The 23,505-nt window shown below is 44.5% G+C and overlaps 2 protein-coding genes across 4 annotated transcripts in view; one reads left to right on the top strand and one right to left on the bottom strand.

Moving 5' to 3' along the window:
• Positions 1–214: 214 nt before the first annotated feature.
• Positions 215–23,505, bottom strand: part of CHEK1 (checkpoint kinase 1) — a 38,562-nt gene continuing 15,271 nt past the window's right edge. Inside the window, exons 13-15 of one of the 2 annotated variants that reach the window (XR_009450040.1) lie at positions 17,534–17,658; positions 1,327–1,440; positions 215–800 (exon numbers count right to left, since the gene is read on the bottom strand). The gene's annotated coding sequence lies outside the window, so the exon portion shown is untranslated. Of the gene's footprint in view, positions 801–1,326; positions 1,441–17,384; positions 17,659–23,505 lie in introns of those variants that run through there. The other variant, XM_059675778.1, reaches the window with a different exon arrangement.
• On the top strand, positions 8,406–14,482 carry ACRV1 (acrosomal vesicle protein 1). 2 transcript variants are annotated; one of them, XM_059675787.1, is made up of 4 exons: positions 8,406–8,515; positions 11,017–11,529; positions 13,314–13,433; positions 14,123–14,482. In XM_059675787.1, exons 1-4 carry the CDS (start codon positions 8,467–8,469, stop codon positions 14,245–14,247), a joined length of 807 nt encoding a protein of 268 aa, XP_059531770.1. In that variant the 5' UTR covers positions 8,406–8,466; the 3' UTR covers positions 14,248–14,482. The 2 variants fall into 2 exon arrangements, with proteins under 2 accessions (XP_059531770.1, XP_059531771.1); XM_059675788.1 differs by lacking the exon at positions 13,314–13,433.

The following is a 23,505-nucleotide window of genomic DNA, read 5'->3' as shown; positions in this document are numbered from 1 at the left end:
TATCCTTGGGTGACAATTAAGAAACACACATAAAAACAAAAATTCCAAGCCACACCAACCAAAATAATGTATGAAATTTATTAGGGAAAAAGCTAAACAGTAGAAAGGGGGAAAGACTGAAAGAGAGAGAGAGAGAGAGAGAGAGAGAGAGAGAGAGACTGTGTGTGTGTGTGTGTGTTGTGTGTGTGTGTGTGTGTTGTGTGTGTGTTTAAAACTTCCAGCCCTAAGACCTGTGAATAAGAGGAAGGCAAGATTGAAGCCACTATGATGACCCTGGTCAACCTGGCAGAATAAGAGCCACTAAACTGAAGGCTCATTGACGGAAGGGACCAGATCTTATTCTTTGCGCTATGATCAGCTCCTAATTCAGGGGTTAGCAATCAGAAAATATTTTTTGAAAAGAGGATGATGGGTCTTGGTATGCGCAGCCAATGATGGGGGAAGAAGGGAGGGAGAAAGGGAGGAACAGGAGGAGACAAGGATCTGAGAGGGAGCAGCAAGGGTCGGGGGCAGGAGAAAGCTTCCATCTGGTGGGTTAAGCTGTTGAAGCATCAGTGCCTGTAGCTGAGTAGGAGCAGGTTTGGGGACGGGGAGAGGCTACAGGGGTATAAAAAGGGGCTACATGGGAGGCCCAGGCTAGTGAACAGCAGATCGGAGCAAGGAGGGGCCAGGTCCCTAAAGCCGGTTACAGAACGACACGTCATGGCAGCATTCGCTATCCACTCGAATATTTGGTTTGAAGATAGACATGGAGATGCACAGGTCCCTGCAGCCCTGGTATCCATACTGGAACCTGTCATCTGGAGAGGAAGAAAGACCAAAAAAAAAACAAAACAGGGATCTCTGATCTGTGGCCTCCAAGCACACGTGTTCACCACGTAAGAGGCAAAAAATAACTGTTTGTTTTTAAAAAATACGTGATTCAATGAATGTGGAGAAGCAAACAGCACATTGCTTCCGAGAAGTCAGACTGCCAGGAGCCATCCCTCCCCCAGCCCCTAATCTTGCCCTCACCAGGGCCTCCCGTCCCCCAAATCAATACCATAAACAAGCTCCCGCAAAATTTATAGTCCAACTCCCATCATCCCTGAGTGTGTGTGGGGACGACACAAGGACCCAGGGGCTCCCCCACAAGCACTTGTCTCCTGACAAGTCTCTTTATCTGGTCAAGGGTCAGAGGTCATCCAGCACCAGACCCAGACACTTCCCCAACTTCTTAGGGGAAAAAAATTCCACCCTCTCTGCCTCTGCCCCCAGGGCTCCTGAGAGAGCCACCACCCTCAAGGTGGGGCCAAGTGCACCCGGAGACGGCTCAGGCCCACCTACCTTCATACACCTTCCTCAGGAAGCACTCCTGGCTGCCCATGGCCTGGCAGAACCCTTCCCCGCGCTCGCAGACACCAGTGGCGTTGAGTAGATCACACTTGAAACACGTTAGAGCTGAAAAGGCAAAACCAACACCATGAGGCTCTTCCGGCCCATTACCTCCTGCAGGTCAAGAGGGAGACGCAGGCCGCACAATGACAATGACAGACACTGACGGCCCCACCTGATGCATGCAGGAAGCGGGTGACTTCTGAGGGACCTGGGAGGAGGCATGGGTTTCTCTGGGTGCAGGGCTTGTGCCCAAGTACAGACAGGGTCTTCCTCACCTCCCAGGGGTGGACTGTGCCGCTGGAGCAGGTCAAGTTCTACCCGGCAGTCTGCCTGACCCCAACTGTAACGCCTATGTCATTCCTCCCAGTCCTCCCCGTAGGAGCCCACATCCACCGACCACCGTCCACCGTCCACCGAGAAAAGACTGTCTTTATACTCAAATGTAAGGCTCTCAGCAAGGAAGCGTGAGGAATTGGGGAGCATCAAGGTTAGAAATGAGCTGGAAGCGAGGTGGAGGCTTAAGTAAAACGAGGACAAGAGGGGGAAGAAGAAAGTGGGGAAGAGCAGAATGGGGCCCAAAGTGGAAGCAGCAAAGGGGAGGAAGCCGAGGCGGGGGTGGGGGGGTGGGGGGAAGGCTGCGGTCACCTCTGATGTTGAGGGTAGGTCCTTATGTCTTGCTACTCGTGTCCCCATGCCCCTCAATCCACAGCACCCCAGTGGGTCTGCTCACCTAAACCCAGTACCCAGGGTCCCCCCAGATGCCCTGGAGGGGCTCACCTTGCAGGGAGCCCAAAAGCAAGGAGAGGCCCAGCAGCAGCAACAGCAGCCGCGGTGAAAGGCTGGTACCCATCTCCGCCCCAGGACAGGGCAGTAGCTGAAGGTAAAACAGAGCTCACTGCAGGCACCAGCCCCTGAGAACCTGGCCGGCTTTATAACGGGAGGAGCAGCCAATGGGAGCCCAGGCAGAGGGCCGCCCTTCCCCAGGGCCTGAGGGCATGGAGCTCCTGCACCCCTCACTGGCCCTACCAGCTCTTAAATGGGAGAATTGTGGCTGCCTTACTCAGCCCGGGGCTTGGGAGCTTCAGGTGAGAGATGAACCTGGGTGGGGCTCACAACACATGATCTTCCTTACTTATGGGACCTCGTCCCTAAATGTGTGAGTCCGGCTATGGCAATCTCCTGATTTCACGGGAACGGATATGCGCCTAGACCAGTGGTCAGCAAACTCATCAGTCAACAGAGCCAAATATCAACAGTACAACGATTGAAATTTCTTTGGAGAACCAAATTTTTTAAACTTAAACTATATAGGTAGGTAGGTACACTGTTATTAACTTAATTAGGGTACTCCTAAGGCTTAGGAAGAGCCACACTCAAGGGGCCAAAGAGCCGCATGTGGCCCGCGAGCCGCAGTGTGCCGACCACGGGCCTAGACTGTTGCTAATAACACACTGAACCCTGAATAGCAGATTTAGGCTTATTTTTCAGGCAGGCTGCATTCCAGACAGGACAGAGAGTTTTGTTTGTTTGTCGCTTGATAAATGGTATTTTTTAAAAAATCTATTGCCGAAACCGGTTTGGCTCAGTGGATAGAGCGTCGGCCTGCGGACTGAAAGGTCCCAGGTTCGATTCCGGTCAAGGGCATGTACCTGGGTTGCGGGCACATCCCCGGTGGGAGATGTGCAGGAGGCGGCTGATCGATGTTTCTCTCTCATGGATGTTTCTAACTCTCTATCTCTCTCCCTTCTTCTCTGTAAAAAATCAATAAAATAGATTTTTTTAAAAAAATCTATTTTATTGATTTTAGACAGGAAAGGAGAGAGAGATAGAAACATCAGTGATGAGAGAGGATCATTGATTGGCTGCCTCCTGCACGCGCCTGCAACCCAGTCATGTGCCCTTGGCTGGAATCGAACCTGGGACCCTTCAGTCCGCAGGCCGATGCTCTATCCATTGAGCCAAACCAGCTGGGGCGATAAATGTCATTTTAAAACACTGATCTGGGGGAAATGTTTTGTAGCTTTGGCTTCACGCTCCTCTGCAGCCCTGGGCACATCCCATAACGTGGGGTCCACCCTTCCCCAAGTGCCAGACTTCAAGAGCAAATACATCCCCCCACCCCTTCTGCATGGCCCTCCTCCCCCAGCTTAAGAAAGAACAGGAAACACACTGAAATGGGGGGCCAGCTCCACAGGGCACAACACTCCCCAGCCCAGCTCTGAAGTCTGAGGAGGTTGTCACACACTCCATCCCAGAACAACACGTGACATTGAGAGATTGCCACATGCCAGACAAGGTTCTTCCGGCTGACTCTCAAACACGGGCCTATATAGGTGTCATTATGGTCTCCATTTTATTGATGAGAAAACTAAAAGGAAGTCATCGGTCCCAAGTGACAAAGAGGACACATGGCAGAATCGAACCCAGATCTTCAGGCTCGGTTGACCCTGTGCTTGTACATGCAGACCCAGGAGAAAGCCCTGAGACAAAAAATCTACCTGGGTAAGTGGAGGGCAAGGAAAAACAAGAAAGAAAAAAAAAGTCTGGCCCCTCCAGTCTGGTCATTAACAAGTTTATTAAGGGAAACTTACATACAAGGAGTGTCTTAGGTGAATGGGAGACAAAATGGAACCTGGCACCGCTCGGTGGGCGCCAGCGGTTACACAGGGTAAAGGTGGGGAGACAGGCATGGGCACTGGTATTGAATGGGATTGCCACCACGGAGGGGAGATTACTAGTACGTGCTTGACCAGGTCAGGACAACAGCCTGTTCCAGGAACCAGCACAGAGCAGGAGGCCAGGAAGGGATGCTGACTTCTCCGAAGGAACATCGATTACCATCAGTCCCTAAGGGAGGTTGCAGAGAGCAGCCTCAGTTCCGGCCCAGGCCCAGCTCGTGGGGCAGCGCAGTCTCATCCTGGCACAGTCCCTCCACACCCGGCCCCTGTGCCAGGTGTCTGCGGGCCAGATGGATAGAGTCAGGAAGTCTTCCATTTGTAGGTGGTGACTGGCATGGATAAGACGAACCAGGGAGTGTGTGAAGAGTTGAGAATTCATTCTCATCAGGAAGATGAGGTGGAGCAGTATGATTTCAGGAAAAGAGAGGAGAGAACCATGCATGTGCAGAGCATGCTGCATACTCAGGAAAAAACTGGCAGCTGTGTATGCCTGTGGCTTGGGAGGGAGCTTGCGATGCAGATGGAGAGGGGGTGGAGCAGGAAGATGAGCCTAAGGAAGTATATGTGGGGACAGGTTGCAAAAGGTCCTGGTGGTAGCACTGCTCAGGGGAAGCAACATGCCTTCCAATTTTACTGCACCCTCACCCCCTCTGACTTTTGGGAAGCCTGAAAATGGTTGCCATGGCTACAACCCCTTCCTAGGTCTTTTCATGGGGATCGCCATGCTAGGGATCACAGATACCCTCCATTCTGGCCATGTGAATCACACAAATGGCCTATGAGGTAGCCTGGCATTGGAATTTTGTGCAAAAGAGAGGATAGTGAGAGGTTAGACCACTGAGATTCTCTCTTGAAAACCAAATGTGAGCCCTAGCCGGTTTGGCTCAGTGGATAGAGCCTCGGCCTGTGGACCAAAGGGTCCCGGGTTCGACTCCGGTCAAGGGCAAGGGCATGTACCTTGGCTGCAGGTTCCTCCCTGGCCCAGGCCCCAGTCGGCGATCGTGCAGGAGGCAACGAATCAATGTGTTTCTCTCACATCGATTTTTCTATCTGTCTTTCCCTCTCTCTTCTACTCTCCCTAAAAATCAATGGAAAAATATCCTCAGGGGCGTGGGATTAACAAACAACAAAGAAAACCAAATGTGAGGAGAGTCAACAACGCACACTAGAATCAAAAGATAGACAAAGGCACGCCTCAGAAGTCAAGGGTAAGCAGATGTAATGAACATTCAGAGGCTGTGGGTAAGCAAAAGTTATGAATCCGTAGGAGTGGTGAGTAAGCAGAAGTCTCAAAATAGAAGGAATAGAGGAAAGTGAGTTTAGAACAAGAGCAGTAGGGGCATAGGGAGGAAGGCTATAGGAAACGAAGTCCTACAAGATAACTACAACTAGCACGGCCGTGTAGCCAGAACCCCATCTCAGGTCACAGATGTGTTCAGGTCTCCACGTGGCCCAGTCCGGGTGGTGTGTGTTCCCTGCATGGACATCTATGTAATTTCCCATTAGTTAAGGTTTACTGAATGAGGCAAGGTGTCTCCCATCTCTTCTGTGTTCTTTTCTCTCTGTTACCGGCTCCTGGACTTCTCGGCTTGCTCACCCTCCTTTTGGCCCCAAATAGTGGTCTCAGCACATGAGGCTAAATGACTTTTGGCAAATTGTCTCTGTCTTTCTGTGTTTCAATGGCAAATTCCCGGGAAAAGACTCTGATTGGCTCAGCTCACCTTTTTGAGCCAGGCCACGAACATTACAGGGGCTGAGCTGGCCGATACTTGTGTTCATTGCAGCGGTTCTCAACCTGTGGGTCGCGACCCCTTTGGCGGTTGAACGACCCTTTCACAGGGGTCACCTAAGACCATCCTGCATATCAGATATTTACATTACGACTCATAATAGTACCAACATGACAGTTATGAAGTAGCAACGAAAATAATTTTATGGTTGGGTCACAACATGAGGAACTATATTTAAAGGGCCAGAAGGTTGAGAACCACTGATTTAGGGGCACTGGAACTGGAACATTAGGACGAAAGAGATCAGGAGAGAAAGGAGGCGGGGGCTGGAGCACCTCTGGATGTCTTAGTTCCAGAACGCTCCAAGTTCCACAGTGAATTCTCCATCATCATGTTTTCTTATACGGTGTGCTCAGACACTCACAGGTTTGGCTTAGAAGTGCCAGGCTACTGGACATAGGAAAGAGATTTCCAAAGTAGAACTCAGGGAAAGCTACCCTAAGTGGGACTGGGTTATAGTCTCATAAAGCCAACCTAAAAAAATAAAAAGAGGGACGAAAAAGTTGGAGCACAGGGTTCGAGGAGAGAACAATCAGGCTTTAAGGGACTGTCTCTCAATATGGGGGAGGGGTGAGACAGGGATGACCCGGAAAGGAATACTAATTGCAAAGAGGGGTGCTGCTAAACTTTAAACTGGGGGGTGGTGTAGACCACAGCGCCTCTTCCTTTCCACTAATTTCCACTGCTTCTGGCATCAAAAGTCTGACTCAATGTGACCTCATAGTTGTTTCTCCAAACTTACTCTGCATGAAAGAAAGGAACTATTGGTAGTGTGTTTTTTCATGTTCTTCTTTATTCCAAATGAGCCCAGCCTCTGATTTTGTCCTCCAGCTCAATCCTAGTTTTGTCCTCCTGGGTAGGCCTCCTCTGTAGCTTTTGTCCCCTGGTGATCCTGCTTCTCCAATGACCCAGGATCCTCAGCCAGCCCATTCTAGATGCTCTGTATAGATTCTCGTCCAGAAGGCAGAGAGAGGCCCAGAAAAGGCAATTCATTCATTCCTTCATTCAGAAAAAAATGTATTATGGATCTTTAATGTGGCAAATATGCTGCTAAGGTACTGGGGATACAACAGTGACTCAGGCAGGGACCTACTTTCAAGGAGCTTAGAGTCTAATGGAGGAAACACACATTGAACAGATAATTTATAGAGTGGTGAATATCATCTACTCTAGATCCAGCACACTGTGGTCCCAGAGAGGCAGGCAGGGAAGAAGTAGATGAAGGCTGGGGGCTCTCTACCACCCAGTTCCCCCAAAGTTCCAGCTTTATACCAGGGGGATGCCTCGCTGCATCTGTCCCCTCAGCTTGGCTACTCCTGAGAAAGAACATACAGCTCAAGGCACAGCTTTCCACTATCCCTTGTTGATCCCTTTTCTGTGCCCATAGCATGTAAATTCTCTCGTTACCCATTTGAGTTTGCCATCTGCTTCCTGCCAAAACCATGGTTGATATAGACCTTTATGATGAGACTATTTACAGAAGTGGGCAGGGTTAAGGAAACGGAAGGAAAGAAGGAAGGAAGGAAGGAAGGAAGGAAGGAAGGAAGGAAGGAAGGAAGGAAGGAAGGAAGGAAGGAAGGAAGGAAGGAAAGGGAGTTGGGGCATCCAGATTTTAGCACAGAAAGAAACTATCATTGTCCTTAGGCCTAAGGGGGCAGGGGAAGAAAAACATGTTACAATAGCCTGGCTGAGAGCTGGAACCATGAAGGAGAGGACACCCACAGAAGCTCCATCATGGAAAGAATGGCAGGAATAGGAATAACAAGTACTTCAATCTCAACCTTTTTCTTTCTTTCTTTCTTTCTTTCTTTCTTTCTTTCTTTCTTTCTTTCTTTCTTTCTTTCTTTCTTTCTTTCTTCTTTCTTTCTTTCTTTCTTTCTTTCTTTCTTTCTTTCTTTCTCTTTCTTTCTTTCTTTCTTCTTCTTCTTTTTCTTTCTTTCTTTTTCTTTCTTTCTTTTTTTCTTTCTTTCTTTCTTTTTCTTTCTTTCTTTCTTTCTTTCTTTCTTTCTTTCTTTCTTTCTTTCTTTCTTTTCTTCTTCTTCTTTCTCTCTCTCTCTCTCTCTCTCTCTCTCTCTCTCTCTCTCTCTCTCTCCCTCCCTCCCTCCCTCCCTCTCCCTCTGTATGTGTGTGTGTCTGTTTCCTCCCTCCAATCTTCCATTGGCTAAATCCAATCTGAATCCAAACCCAATCAGCACTCAGGGAATCAAGTTAATAGAGGTCAGCCTTCTGGGGTACAGAGTCAATGAAGGGCTGATTTAGAGAGCCAAAGAGAAAATAAGCAGTCAGCCACACTTCACTCCCAAGAACACTTGAAGAAGAGAGGATATAGCTTTTAAATTTTATTACAAAGGCTATATGTTATTTTGATAATAAGATTTTTTAAAATAGGGCAGAGGGCCCCAACACGCCGCCTGGCACGTGGCAAACACATAACCCGCACTCGCACAGTTTGATGGGTTGTTGGAGAACCTCAGAGCACAGCCCATTGTTAGCAAACATGGGTTGATGCTGAGGTTCTAGAACTCCCAGAAGCAGTGACTCAGCACTGGGAGCTTCTGCTCAGTTTCTCTTCACAGCTCTCGGGTGCCCTCCACCAGGGTTCCCTCTTTCCCAAAATCCAGATGAAGTTTCTCTTGCTCATGAGTCTTTATCTGCTTGGATCTGCCAGAGGTGAGTCCTCTACCTTAGCTCTGGGTAGATCTTAAGGTGTTTCAGCCCTTGAAGAAGAGAGACCGGTATCTTAGTTACCGAAATCAGTCTGACTCATTATGAGGAAGAGCTAAACCACTTCAACTCTGAGCCAGTTGACTCCTTCTAGTTAAGGCTTTACCGTCAGAGGAGCCGACTGGTGTGGCCCAGGCCTGTTCCTATTTCGCTCAGCCACTCGATACTTGTACCTGATGCTCTGTGAGATGAGAAGATAGGTCTAGGCTTCTATGGAAGTCTAATGAAGGCTTGTTCCTGTGAACTGAACGCAAGAGATCCTGGTGCCGTTAATGTAGCAAGGAAAGCTACAAGGAGGCAGGAATGACAAGTGCCAGAAAGCCGTGTCAGGACACAGCAGGGCTGGGGCCAGAGTTTACTGGCACGTCTCTCTTTCCTGCCTTCCAGGTGTCTATATTTCCTCTTTAGGACCCCCATTCATGGTGGGCTGTGTTCCCTCCTCCTTCCTCCGGGAGAAGAGAGAGGCCATGAACTCTGAGCTGTTGGTTAAATGACAAAGCCTTTTCCTGTAACGTCAGTTCTCAGACATTTTGTTTTTGGTCTTTTTAGATTTTCAAAGGTTGACTCAGAAGCATAGATGCATAGCTACCAGGTGGTAATATATGTCAGCCTCACGGCAAAGCAGTGACTCAGAAACTCTAAGGATGACTAAGAAATCAGTGTACTTTTTCAAGCTTTCTTTCTATAGTACAAATATCTCTTTGTTAAAGCCTCTGTTAACTATTGAAGAACCAGTCAAGCAGATAATTCTGTAACGACCTTTTAAAAACAAAAACCTCCTAAAAGCCTTATTAAGTCTTACCTTTCCTCCTTTATCCACATATTATGAGCTTAGTTTTTCCAGGAAGTCATTGATTTTAAGGACTGCAGATCACCCAGAGTGAATGAAGGAGTCAGAACTCTTACAGAGCTAGAGGACTTTGGGGCCTTAGGCTACCTGTCTGAAAGATCTTGTAATTCCTCTCAGCTTTTCAGTGATTGGCAAACTCATTAGTCAACAGAGCCAAATATCAACAGTATAACGATTGAAAATTCTTTTGAGAGCCAAATTTTTTAAACTTAAACTATATAGGTAGGTACATTGTTATTAACTTAATTAGGGTACTCCTAAGGCTTAGGAAGAGCCACACTCAAGGGGCCAAAGAGCCGCATGTGGCTCTGGAGCCACAGTTTGCCAACCACTGGCACTAGGTTAATAACTCAGTCATTGTAGTTTGCTCTCCCTCCTCTGGGTTACTCAGTCAATTCAAAGAGTAATACTCAAATTCTATTGGGTGTTTCACTCGATAAAATGAAAGTCATAATTAAGGAATATCTGTCTACAGTCATTGATGAAATGGCCTAAAGGCAGAAGAGACTGGCCAGAAGAGAATGCCCAGCTAAGAGTTTTGTAATTCCCAGTGTAAGTGAGGAAAGGAAATTAAAATTAATTGAGCACGCCCTGACCAGTTTGGCTCAGTGGATAGAGCGTCGGCTGGTGGACTGAAGAGTCCCAGGTTCGACTCCGGTCAAGGGCATGTACCTTGGTTGCGGGCACATCCCCAGTAGGGGGTGTGCAGGGGGCAGCTGATGGATGTTTCTCTCTCATGGATGTTTCTAACTCTCTATCCCTCTCCCTTCCTCTCTGTAAAAAATCAATAAAATATATTTCTAAAAAAATTTAATTGAGCACTTTAGCAATGGACTAGGCACTTCACCATTTATCTTATTGACTACTCATGACAACTCCATGAAGTGGGTGTAAATGTTATGTCACAAGGAATCTCAGTTCAGATATATAAGCAAAGGATGTTTTTATCTTAAGATTGATGGCAACTTTGCTTTGCGTCTCCAACCCACATAGATAGGGGATTGAGTGCAGGAAAGAAGTTGAAATTGCCAAATAAAGGTGTCTTAATTCCATCTGGTAATGTTTGTGTTCAGTAGACATTTATTTTTTAATTAAATTTATCAGGGTGACATTGGTTAATAGGATCATATAGGTTTCAAGTGTGTATTTCTATGATACCGAGATCTGTATATTGCACTGTGTGCCCACCAAAGTCAAATCATTTCCCATCACCATACATTAGGCCCCCTTCATCCCCCCACCCGCTTCCCTCTGGCAGCAGCACACTGTTTCAGTTTTATATCTCACAGATGAGTGAAATCAGATGGTTCTTCACTTTTATTCTGACTGACTTATTTCACTTAGCGTAATATTCTCAAGGGCCATCCATCCGTGCTGTCTCAAATGGCAGTCTTCCGTCTTTTCTTATGGCTGAGTAGCATTCCGTTGTGTATAATTAGCCGGCTTCCTCCAGCATCTGTAATACCTTCCGTTGCCTGATACAGGCCCACAGGAAGCCTAGGACCCTTCCTCCACAGGGAAGTAGTCTTTACCCCGGACACGCATTCTCTCCTCCTCCTCCTCCTCATCTTCTGTTTCTGTTCCTTCTCCATCCCAGGAGCACCAAGTCAGCTGGATGAGCCCCCTGGCTCTTCGATTCATCAACCTTCCGTCCAGCAATTTTCAGGTGAGCCCTTTTCACTGGCAACCCCTTCAGACCGCGAGGCTTTCTTTGACACTTCTTCAGGCCGGGACGCTTTCAGCAAGCAGGCTGCATTCGAGCACGCTTTAGTTGGACGCGCTTCCGGTGAGCACAGCTCAGGTAAGCACCCTTCAGGTGAGCCCGGTGTGGGGGAGCACGCTGCGGGTGAGCACGCTGCGGGTGAACACGCTCCCGGTGAACGGCCTCCAGGTGTGCAGGCTGCGGGGGAACCACCTCCAGGTGAACAGGCTCCGGCTGAACCGGCTCCGGCTGAACCGGCTCCGGCTGAACACACTCCGGCTGAACACACTCCGGCTGAACAAGCCGTGACTGAACTGGCCGCCAAGGAACAGCCTTCGGGGGAGCAGCCTTCGGGGGAGCAGCCTTCGGAGGAACAGCCTTCAGGCAGCCCAGCAGCAACCAGTGCAGGTGAGCCACGTCTGATGGGTGCCAGGCCTTGCCTTCGGTTGGGAAGGAGGCTACACATCAAGGGACCCAGGAGTGTAGAAGAGAGAATATAGCTCACAAACACTTCGCAAACCGTTCTCCCAGGGACCCTCTCTACAGGCGAACCCATTCGGAAGGTCCTCTTTTAAGAAATATAACACAAATGCAAGAGGCCAGCAGGCCCTCCAACCTCACTTTACATAAGAACTTGTGACTACAAATGCTCACAGCTCCCATGGAAGAGGCTTCTGGAAGACTAATCTTCAAGAGCTTCGTGCTAAACCTGCCTCTTCACAGACTGTTAGAATGCTTTGCAAACCCTGTCAAGAGCTGTCTAGCCCAACCAGCATGGCTCAGTGGTTGAGCATCGACCTGTGAACCAGGAGGTTATGGTTCGATTCCCAGTTGGGGGCACATGCCCGGGTTGCAGGCTTGGTCCCCATTAGGGGGCCGGGGGGAGTGCAGGAGGCAGCCAATCAATGATTCTCTCTCTCATCATTGATGTTTCTATCTCTCACTCTCCCTCTCCCTTCCTGAAATCAAGAAAAAAAAAATTTTTTTTTTTTTTAAAAAGAGAGAAATACCTAGCTTCCAAGCTGGTGGCTTTGGTGTGAGTTTTTGTTTGTTTGTTTGAACACAAAAAGTAAGGCATGAAGACATTCTGTTAGATCCAGAAATAAGTTCCCAGGACAATGGAAATTCTTTGGCTCTTACTAAAAATGGGTTGTTCGAGGAATTGAAAACTAGATCAAAGGTTTGAGGCCTTAAGTTATTACCAGACATAAATACTTCATATTTCACCCCATTGCATAGTATCCCAAATTTTCAGATGAGAGAAGTGAGACTAACATCACATGGCTAAAAAATAGCAAACCTTGGATTCAAACTTAGGTCTGACTCCAAAGCCCTATTTTTTTTTTTTTTTTTCACTTCTTATGCTTCCTGAACTAGGGAATTGGCAGTGGAGAGAGTCCAAAAGGCAACAGAGAAGCCTTTCAAAGAGAATGCCCTTTGTGACAAACTGACCTTCTCATAAAGGCCGACTTGAAAATGGAGAACGGTACAGACGCTTCATAGCAGCGGTTCTCAACCTGTGGGCCGCGACCCCTTTGGCGGTCGAACGACCCTTTCACAGGGGTCGCCTAAGACCATCCTGCATATCAGATATTTACATGACGATTCATAACAGTAGCAACATGACAGTGATGAAGTAGCAATGAAAATAATTTTATGGTTGGGTCACAACATGAGGAACTGTATTTAAAGGGCCAGAAGGTTGAGAACCACTGCTTTATAGGGTTAGCAAAATGAGAGCATTCTAACGTAGCTTATTAGTCAAATTTTACTCCAAGGGTTTGTGCCTGTGGGTAAGTGAGAGAGTGGAGGAGAGTACTAAAGGGTGTCAGTCATGTAATAAGTTCTTCTTTGCTCCTATTGTTAGACACTGCAGACCTATAAATAGACATCTAATTATAAATGCCCAGGAAGTCAATGGAGATATGAATTGGAGCAAAAGTCAGTATCAGAGAGATAAATTTGGGATTCATCAGCAATGAACATCATAGATGAAGCAGAAAGAATGAAAGGATTTCACTGGTAGAGAAGAAGGAATATACTCTATCAGACACAGGGCCCTCAGATCCCCAACAAGAACCAAGAAATGAAATGTGTTGTGTGCAGGCTACAAGTTGCCCATCATCCATCCCCAGTGGTGTGACTCATGGCTACCCAAGAGAATTTCATCAGGGCTTATCTTAAATTTTCAGGCCCAGCGATAAACTGCCACACATGCTCTTATATGAATAGTGAAGCAAAATGTCTTCGTGGAGAGGGATCCTGCACCATTCAGAATTCCCAGCAGTGCATGTTAAAGAAGATCTTTGAAGGTATAGGGGGGACTTTATGAGGCGATCTTTGCCAGCAAACACATCAACCAACTTGAGTATTTATGGGGAGTAGTTGGGTGGCAGGGAGGGGACAGGGGCCTGTGGAGGAATCAAGCTGTGCTTCCCAGAAACTTGGAAATTCAACAAAACCTTATCCTTTCAAAACCTTATCTCTCTACTGATGGAGAGATAGAGTCCCTTCCCAGCAGGTCTTAAAGGAGGCAGGAAGAATGACTGTCTCTTCTTATTAAAGAAATAGGAGTTGCCCCTTGAGTCATTGACTGTAAGCTTAGGACCGTGTCTATCTTGTTCATGGCTATATATTCCTAGCACGTAGCACAATGGCCAGCACATGGTAGGTATTTAGTAAATACTGAATAAATGAATAAACAATTATCTACCAGTCTGTGCCCATAGGTTGCCAGAACTGTCAGAGTATATAGCTATACCTCTCTACCCTCATCCCCAAAATAAGGGATCTTGGTTACTTCCATCCTGTAAACCACATTGCCTGACTTCCCTTGTAGTTTGTTTGGTCCCTCAATAGAGGGAGTGGGCAACAGATGGAGGGAAGGGCCTAGCAGAGGCAAATGGAACGGGAGGTCTCACTCATGCCAGCATGAGGACACTGGGGACCACGGGATGAAGGCTTCTGCTCACTCACTACAGTCTGTTTCTGCTTCTTTCAGGTGGAAAACTTGAATTCATGGTTCAGGGATGTGAGAATATGTGCCCATCGATGAGCCTCTTCTCCCATGGAACCAGGATGCAACTTATCTGCTGTCGGGATGCATCTTTCTGCAACAAGACCTAGAAGCTGGTGCTCTTCCTTGCTGCTGGCTCTGACTCAGGCAGCAAAAATCCTCCACCCACCACCTGGGCCCAGTTTATATTTGGTTTCTTTTCCAGTCAACAGCTAGTCACATGTGTCTCTGCCTGAGTGTCAGACTGGATGCTCCATACCATGCCTCTCCTACCCACTCATCTCTGCCCTCTGTTTTCTCTGTTCCCCAAATCCATCTCTCAACATTCTTTTGTTTTTCAATAAATCCCGCATGGTTAAAGAATACAGACTCCAGACAGATTTCTTTTCCATCAGTTGCAGGGTCAGCCTGATTGTCCATCACGTCACACATGGGAACAGATGCATTTTTAAACGTTCCACACATTCGTCAAAGTGAAGGGATCCCCCAGGGCAGAGACCACAAAGAAGAATACAAAGTCGGTACTAACTTTTTACAAGCGTAAACAGAGAGAGGGTCCCTCTCTGACTCCCTATAGGAACCCCATCCCCTTCTACTTATCCTGGGGTCCAAAATTCACCCCTTCTTTGACAGTGTTTAGTCTTCAAGAGTCTACTCTTAACATAATCATAATAAAATGACTCCTTTTTATTTGTGCTGTATAAATATATAGCAGGTCATAATGCTTAAATCTTTTCCTCATACACGACGTTACTGGATTGTCTCAGCCATCGAGGGGCAAGTGGGAATGCCCCTCTCGCCTGGTATCAGTGTTATATTCTCTGTCTCTGCTGTGAAGTTACAGAAAGGGGACTATGGCCCAAGGAGTGTAGGCAGCCCACAGAAGCTGGAAGAGGCAAGGAAATGCCTCCACGGAGGACCACAGGCTGGAGAATACTTTCATCTCAACCCACAGAGTCAGGTGTCACACACTTGTGACTCACAAAAGTGGGAGATAATAAGTTTATGTTGTTTTAAGCCCATGCTTGGTAATTTGTTACAGCAGCAATAAGCAACAAATACAAACAACTGGACAGAAAACTAGCCAAGATATAGAACTCAAAATACCATAAACCAAAAGGATCTAATCAATGTTTATACACCCCTACCCCATTACAGTTTATACATTCTTCTCAAGTGCCCATGGAAAATACTAGAAAACAGACCATATAGTGGGCCATAGAACACACTTCAACAATAAGAGAATTGAAATCATATAGATGACTTGAAAATTAAGGAACATATTTCTAAATTCACAGGTCAAAGAGGAAGCATCAAAGGAAATAAAAAATATATCATACTTTTGAAAAGGAAAATGGAACACAGCTAATGCAGTGCTGAGGGGGAAATTTATAGCAATAAATGCACACTTTAGAAAAGGAAAAAAAGGCTCAAGTCAATTAAGTTCCCATCTTCAAGAACCTTGAAAATGAAAAGCAAAATAAACCCAATGGAAGCAGAAGGAAGTAATGAAGATAAAAGCAGAAATCAGTAATACTGAAAACAGAAAAATAGAGAAAAATCAATAAAAGGAACAGCTGGTTGCTTGAAAAGATCAATTAAACCTCTAGCAAAACTGACAAAAAAAAAAAAAAAAAGATACAAAGAGACCCTGAAGACTTCAAAAAGTTACTAAGGGAATACTATAAACAACTCTACACACATAAATTTGACAATTTAGTTAAAGAAACCAACTCTTTGAAAAACACAAATTATCACAACTTGCTCATTATGTGATGAGTAATTTAAATAGTTTTGTAATTATTAAAAATATTGAATTTATAATCTAGAAATTCCCCCAAAAGCAATCTCCAGGCTGTGATGTTTTCACTTGAGAATTCTACCAAATGTTTAAAGAAAAATTAACACCAATTCTACACAATCTCTTCCAGAAAACACAGGGGGAGAGAACACTTACCAACTCATTTTAAGAAACTAATGTTACCCTGATACCAAAACCAGACAAACATAGTACACACACAAAAATAGAAAGAAAGAAAACCTATAGACCAATATCTCTCGTGAATACAGACAAAAACATCCTGAATAAATACTATCAAATGGAATTAAGTATGATGTAGAAAGAATTATACACCATGAGGTTTATTTGTGGGTGCAAAGCTGGCTCAATATTTGAGACTCAATGTAATCCATAATAGCAGGCTAAAGGAGAAAAATAAGTTTATCATATCAACTCACACAGAAAAACACATTTACAAAAATTCAACAATCATTCACGTTAAACTCTCAGAAAAACTGAAACAGACGAGAGTTTCCTCAACTTAAAAACACACGTTACCGATAACATTATCCGTAATGATAAAAAACAGGATGATTTCTCTCTAAGCCTGGGAACAATCTTAATCAACATAAGTTCCAGTCAGCGCAGTAAGGAAAGAAAAGGAAGTAAGAGGCATAAAGATCAGAAAGGAAGAAATGAAACTGTCCCTATTAGCAGATGACATGATGCTCCATGTAGGAAATTTGAAGAAATCCAGAAAAACACTCTTAGTCCAGCAAGGTCAGAGAACACAGTATTAATGTACAAAAATCAATTGTACTTCTATATGCTAGCAATGAACACTTAAACACGCAAACTAAAACACACTATCCTTCCCAATGGCTTACAACAAGAGAACTATCTATATATATTTAAAAAGCCAGTGATTGGAACACCAGAACGACCAGAACGACCGGTCACTATGATGCCCACTGCAGCCAGCAAACTGGCCGATATGGGGGTGGGGCTGGTCAGCCAACCTCCTGCAGCCCCTCCCCCTGGCCTGCCCCACCCCCAATGGGCCCCCACCACCCCGAATGGCCTGAGGCCCCTCCCCCCAGCCAGCTCCACCCCTGATCACCCCCCCACACCAATCGGGGGTGGGACTGGCTGGCCAACCTCCCACCACCCCTCCTCCAGCTGCTAACCCCTGATCAGCACCCCGACCCCATTTGGGGGTGGGGCCAGCTGGCCCACTGCCCACAGCCCCTCCCCACGGCCAGCCCCGCCCCCAATCCCTCCCACCCCAACCAGGGGCAGGGCCCACCAGCCAATCGCCCATGGCTCCTCCCCCCAGCCGGCCCAGCCCTGCTGAGCCCAATCGGTGTGGGCTGGCCGGCCAACCTCCCTTCGTCACCTCCTCCTGACAGGCCTGGCCCTGATCCGCCCCAGTTGGGGCTGGGCCGGCCAGACTTTTTACCTGTGCACGAATTCGTGCACTGGGCCTCTAATGTAGATATAAATCTAATGAATATGCATAGGCTGTATAAACTGAAAACTACACATGCTGATGAAAGAAGTCAAAGATATTTTAAGAAATGGAGAGATGTGTTGTGTTCATGAATTGGAAGACTTACCACAGGAAAGCTGACAATTCTCCCAAAGTTGATAGAGTTTAGTAGAATTCCAACCAAAAGCCCAGCAATGAGGAGGAGCAACATCATCAAGATGATGGACTAGGTAACTCCAGGCTCTCTTTTCCCTGTGGAAATATTTTTTTAATTAAAGATCGGAGAAAATAATTTAGTAGGAATGCTAGAAAACAGTCAAAGGTCTACAGCAAACAAATGAACCCCCAATCAAGAAAAAGCCTAAACATGGTAGGAAGTTTCATGGTGTTTTTGCTCATCCTCGCTCCACCCCCTTTTCTAGAGAAGGTGGCAGTGGTCCAACTGCCAATACACTGCCCCCAACCCAATGGAGCAGACCCTGTTTGCAACGTGCTAATCTGTGTGGGGGCTGCCTGAGGACCACCCTGTTTTAATCAACTCCGGAGCTCAGGTAGGGAAAAGCAGAACAGCTCCGATCTTAGGCTGAAAACCCCACGAGAAGCAGTAAGCAGCTCTTGTGAAAGCTGTAGGGGCCTACAGATGAGCAGATGCCTGGGTAGGAGATTCTGGTTAGGTGCTGAGAGTGTAAAGTGATGCAGCTCTGTGGCAAACAGCGGGATGGTTCCTCAAAAAATTACAAATACAACTACCATATGATCCGGCAATTCCACTTCTAGGGATATAACCAAAAGAATTGAAAGCAGAGACTCAAATAGGTATTTGCACACCCACATTCGTAGCGGCATTATTCACAATAGCCAACAGGTCAAAGCAATCCAAACGTCCATCAAAGGATCAATGGATGAATAAAAGATGGTATACAAAAACAACGAAATGATTATGCAGCCTTGAAAGGAACAAAATCTGATCTGAAACATGCTACAACATGGTTTGCAAACATTTTCCCATTCTGTAGCTTGCCTTTTTATCCTAATAGGTCTAAAAACAGCAAATGTGTGTGTGTGTTTTTTTCATTTCAATGAAGTTTAATTGTTTTTCCTCTTAGGGATGATATTTTTGTGTCTCTTAGACAGAGAATAATAATGCTTTGTCTAGGCCTAGATCTTGAAGATTTTCTCCTATGTTATTTCTGAAAGTTTAATGGTCTTTTATTTTACATTTAAGACTATGATGTCCATTGATTGAACAATAAAATACAATGAAATGTTATTCAGCCATAAACAGGACTGGAGTACTGATACAACATGGACGAACCTTGAAAACATTAAGTAAAAGAAGCCAGGCACAAAATTATTTCATTCTGTTTCTATTAAGTGTTCAGAATAAGCAAATCAATTCAGACAGAAATTAGTGTTTCTCAGGGGCTGAGGGAGGAAAAAGTGATGACGACTAATGGGTAAAAGGTTTCTTCTGAAGTGATGTCAATGTTCTGGAATTAGACAGTGGTGGTGGTTGCACAACTTTGTGAACATACTAAAAACCACTGAAGGGTACATTTTAAAGGGTGAATTTTATGGTGTATAAATTATCTCAATAAAAGTTTTTAATTAAAAGCAAGTCCCAATTTTGAATTCAGAAACATAATTCTAAATAGCCCCTGGGTCAAAAACTAAATCATAAAGAAATTAGAAAACCATTTGACACAGATAACAAAAATACAACACATGACAATGTGTGGCATAAAGTGGTACTTAGAGGAAAATTTATGATTTTAAATGCTTATATGAAGCACATATAACTGACACATAGTATCATGAATGTATATATTTACAGAAAACACAAAGGATAGAGAAAACATGAAACTGTACCATAGTAATAAAATCAACAAATTCAGACGAAAGAAAATTATACGGTAAACCAGCTGGATTATTTTACCAATAAAAATTGCAAGGGGGCCTGGCCTGTGTGGCTCAATAGTTGAGCCTTGACCAAGAGGTTACTGGTTCAATTCTTGGTCGGGGCACATGCCTGGGTTGTGGGCTTGATCCCCAGGAGAGGGCGTGCAGGGGACAGCTGATTGATGTTTCTCTCTCAAGATGTTTCTATCTATCCTTCCTCTCTCTATAAAATCAGTAAAAAACTTTTTTTTTTTCATTGCAAGGGGGAAAAAATCAGAGAGAGGGAGGATGAAGGGGGAATTTATAGACCAAAAATAACTTAAAAGACACCAGTCAATTGCTAGTGTAGGCTTTATTTGGATTCTGATTCAAAACATACAGCCCTAGCCGATTCGGCTCAGTGGATAAAGCGTCAGCCTGTGGACTGAAGAGTCCCAAGTTCGATTCGGGTCAAGGGCACACGCCCAGGTTGTGGTTAGATCCCCAGTAGGGGACGTGCAGGAGGCAAGCCCATCAACGATTCTCTCTCATCATTGATGTTTCTATATCTCCCTCTCCCTTCCTCTCTGAAATCAATAAAAATATAGTTTTTTAAAAAACATACTATAAAAAAATAAGAAAATGTAACACTGAATGTATATCAATGAAGAGTGGTAAGAAAAGGATAATCTTTTCTCTTTTTCCCCCTTTTTTTGAGTTTATTGGGATAACACTGGTTAATAAAATTATATAGGTTTCAAGTGTACAATTTCTATACTACATCATCTGTTTATTATATTGTGTGTTCACCACACCACATCAAGTCTCCTTCCATTTATTCCACCTATACCCTCTTCTGCCCGATCCCGTACCTTTCCCTCTGGTAATCACCAACCATACTGTTGTCTGTGTCTATGAGTATGTTTTTTAATTGCTTAATCCTGTCACATTTTTCACCGAGCCCTGCAACTCCCCTCCCCTCTGACAGCTGTCAGTCTGTTCTCTATGAGTCTGTTTCTATTTTGTTTATTAGTTTATTTTGTTCCTTAGATTCCACAAATGAGTGAAGTCATATGGTACTTGTCTTTCTCTGACTGGCTTATTTCACTTAGCATTTAATTCAAGGTCCATCCCTGCTACCCCAAAGGGTAAGATTTCCTTCTTTTTTTATGGCCGAGTCGTATTCTATTGTATAAATGTACCACTGCTTTTTTTATCCAGTCATCTACTGATGGGCACTTGGGCTGTTTTCAGATCTTAGCTATAGTAAATAATGCTGCAATGAACAGAGGGGTGCATATATTCTTTCAAATTTGTGTTCTGGGTTTCTTTGGATATATTCCCACAAGTGGAATCACAGGTTCATAAGGTAGTTCCATTTTTAATTTTTGAGGTAACTCCATACTGCTTTCCACAGTAGCTGCACCAATCTGCATTCCCACCAACAGCGCACAAGGATTCCCTTTTCTCCACATCCACACCAATACTTGTTGATTTATTGATAATAGCCATTCTGACAGGTAATATCTCATTGTGGCTTTAATTTGCATTTCTCTGATGATTAGTGATATTGAGCACATTTTCACATGTCTATTGGCCATGTGTATGTCCTCTTTGGAGAAGTGACTATTCAGGTCCTTTGCCCGTTTTTTAATAGGATTGTTTGGTTTTTTGGTGTTGAGTTTTGTAAGTTCTTTATAAATTTTGGATATTAATCCCTTATCAGCTGTATCACTGGTTGTCTTTTCATTTTGTTTGTTTCCTTTGCTGTGAAGAAACGTTTTAGTTTGCTTTAGTCCCATTTGCTTATTTTTCTTCGCTGTTTCCCTTGCCTGAGGTGATATTTCAGAAAAATTATTGCTATGAAAAGTGTCTGAGATTTTACTGCCTGTTTTCTTCTAGGATTTGTATTGTCTCAAGTCTTACATTTAAGTCTTTAATCCATATTTTTATTCTTGTGTATGGTGTAAGAAGGTGGTCTAGTTTCATTTTTTTTGCATGTATCTATCCAATTTCCCCAACACCGTTTATTGAATAGGCTATCTTTATCCCACTCAGCGGTTCTCAACCTGTGGGTCGCGACCCCTTTGGCGGTCGAACGACCCTTTCACAGGGGTCACCTAAGACCATCCTGCATATCAGATATTTATATGACGATTCATAACAGTAGCAACATTACAGTTATGAAGTAGCAACGAAAATAATCTTATGGTTGGGTCACAACATTAGGAACTGTATTTAAAGGGCCAAAAGGTTGAAAACCACTGCAGATGTTTTTGCCTCCATTATCAAATATTGACTATAAAGGCATCAGTTTATTTTTAGGCTCTCTACACTGGTCCATTGATCTATATGTCTGTTTTTATGCCAGCACCAGGCTATTTTGATTACTATGGTCTTATAATATACAGTGGGGCCTTGACTTACGAGTTTAATTCGTTCGGAGACCAAGCTCGTTAAGGAGCTCGTTAACTCAAATTACTCTGTCAACTCAATGCAAAAAAATCGGCCTAGAGACAGCTGGTATCTCAAAAAACTCGTTAGTCGGGACACTCGTAAGTCAAGGCCCCACTGTAGTTGGATATCACGTAGTGTGATTCTCCAACTTTGTTTTTTCTCGGGATTGCTGTGGCTATTTGGGTCTTTTGTGATTCCATATAAATTTTAGAATAGTTTTAGTTCTGTAAAATACTTAATAGGAATTGCATTGAATATACAGATTGCTTTGGGTAGTATGGACATTTTATTTATTTACTTATTTTTAAATATATTTTATTGATTTTTTACAGAGAGGAAGGGAGAGGGATAGAGAGCCAGAAACATCGATGAGAGAGAAACATCAATCAGCTGCCTCCTGCACGCCCCTCACTGGGGATGTGCCCGCAACCAAGGTACATGCCCTTGACCGGAATCGAACCCGGGACCCTTGAGTCCGTCGGCCGACACTCTATCCACTGAGCCAAACCGGTTCTGGCAAGTATGGACATTTTAATGATGCTAATTCTTCCTATCAATGAACATGGTATATACTTCCACTTATTTGTATATTCTTCAATCTCTTTCTTCAATGTCTTATAATTCCTGAGTATAGGTCATCTACATCCTTGGTTATATTTAGTCCTACGTATTTTTTTTTTTTTTAAGCAATTGTGAATAGGACTATTTTGAGTTTCCCTTTCTGATAGTTCATTATTGGTATATAAAAATGTAACTGATTTCTGGATATTTATCCTGCTACTTTACTGAATTCATTTATCAGTTCTAGTAGTTTTTTTGGTGGACTATTCAGGATCCTCTATATACAGTATCATGTTATCTGCAAATAATAAGTTTTATGTCTTCCTTTTCAATTTGAATGCCTTTTATATCTTCTTCTTGTCTGATTGCTGTGGCTAGGACTTTGTTGAATGAATGGAAAAACAGACATCCCTGTCTTGTTCCTGACAAGCTTAAGGGAAATGCTTGTAGTTTTTGCCCATTGTGTATGATGTTGACTGTGGGTTTGTCATATATAGCCTTTATCACATTGAGGTATGTTCCCCTATTCCCATTTTGCTGAGTTTTTATCATAAATGGGTGGTGGATTTTATCAAATGCCTTTTCTGCATCTATTAATATAATTATGTGGTTTTTAACCATTTTTTTTAATGTGGTGTATCAAATTTATTGATATGTAGACATTGTACCAACCTTGCATCCCTGGAATAAAGCCCACTTGATCATGGTGTATGATCTTTTTTAAAAAATATATATATTTTTATTGATTTTAGAGGGAGGAAGGGAGAGAGATTGAAACATCAATGATGAGAATCATTGATTGGCTGCCTCCTGCACACTCCTTACTGTGGATCGAGCCTGCAACCCGGGCATTTAACTTTGACTGCAGGCCAATACTCTATCCATTGAGCCAAACCGGATAGGGTGGTATATGATCTTTTTTTAAAAAAATATATATTTTTTTTATTGATTTCTTTTAGAGAGGAAGGGAGAGGCAGAGGGATAGCGAGTTAGAAACATTGGTGAGAGAAACATCGATTCAGCTGCCTCTTGCACGCCCCCTACTGGGGATGTGCCCACAACCCAGGTACATGCCCTTGACTGGAATCAAACCTGGGACCCTTGAGTCCGCAGGCCGACGCTCTATCCACTAAGCCAAACCGGCTAGGGCGGTATATGATCTTTTCAATGTATTACTAGATATGGTTTGCTAATACGTTGTTG

Source organism: Myotis daubentonii, chromosome 19 (genome assembly GCF_963259705.1).
Source record: "Myotis daubentonii chromosome 19, mMyoDau2.1, whole genome shotgun sequence".
In the NCBI taxonomy this organism is placed as follows: domain Eukaryota; kingdom Metazoa; phylum Chordata; class Mammalia; order Chiroptera; family Vespertilionidae; genus Myotis; species Myotis daubentonii.
The sequence above is the reverse complement of the archived record's forward strand: the minus strand, read 5'-3'. Positions and strand labels throughout refer to the sequence as shown.

Coding starts and splice junctions, on each gene's coding strand:
- ACRV1 (XM_059675787.1), top strand. CDS start 8,467: ATGAAGTTTCTCTTGCTCATGAGTCTTTATCTGCTTGGATCTGCCAGA. Junction 8,516..11,016: donor TCTGCTTGGATCTGCCAGAG/GTGAGTCCTCTA, acceptor TCTCCATCCCAG/GAGCACCAAGTCAGCTGGAT. Junction 11,530..13,313: donor CCCAGCAGCAACCAGTGCAG/GTGAGCCACGTC, acceptor TTAAATTTTCAG/GCCCAGCGATAAACTGCCAC.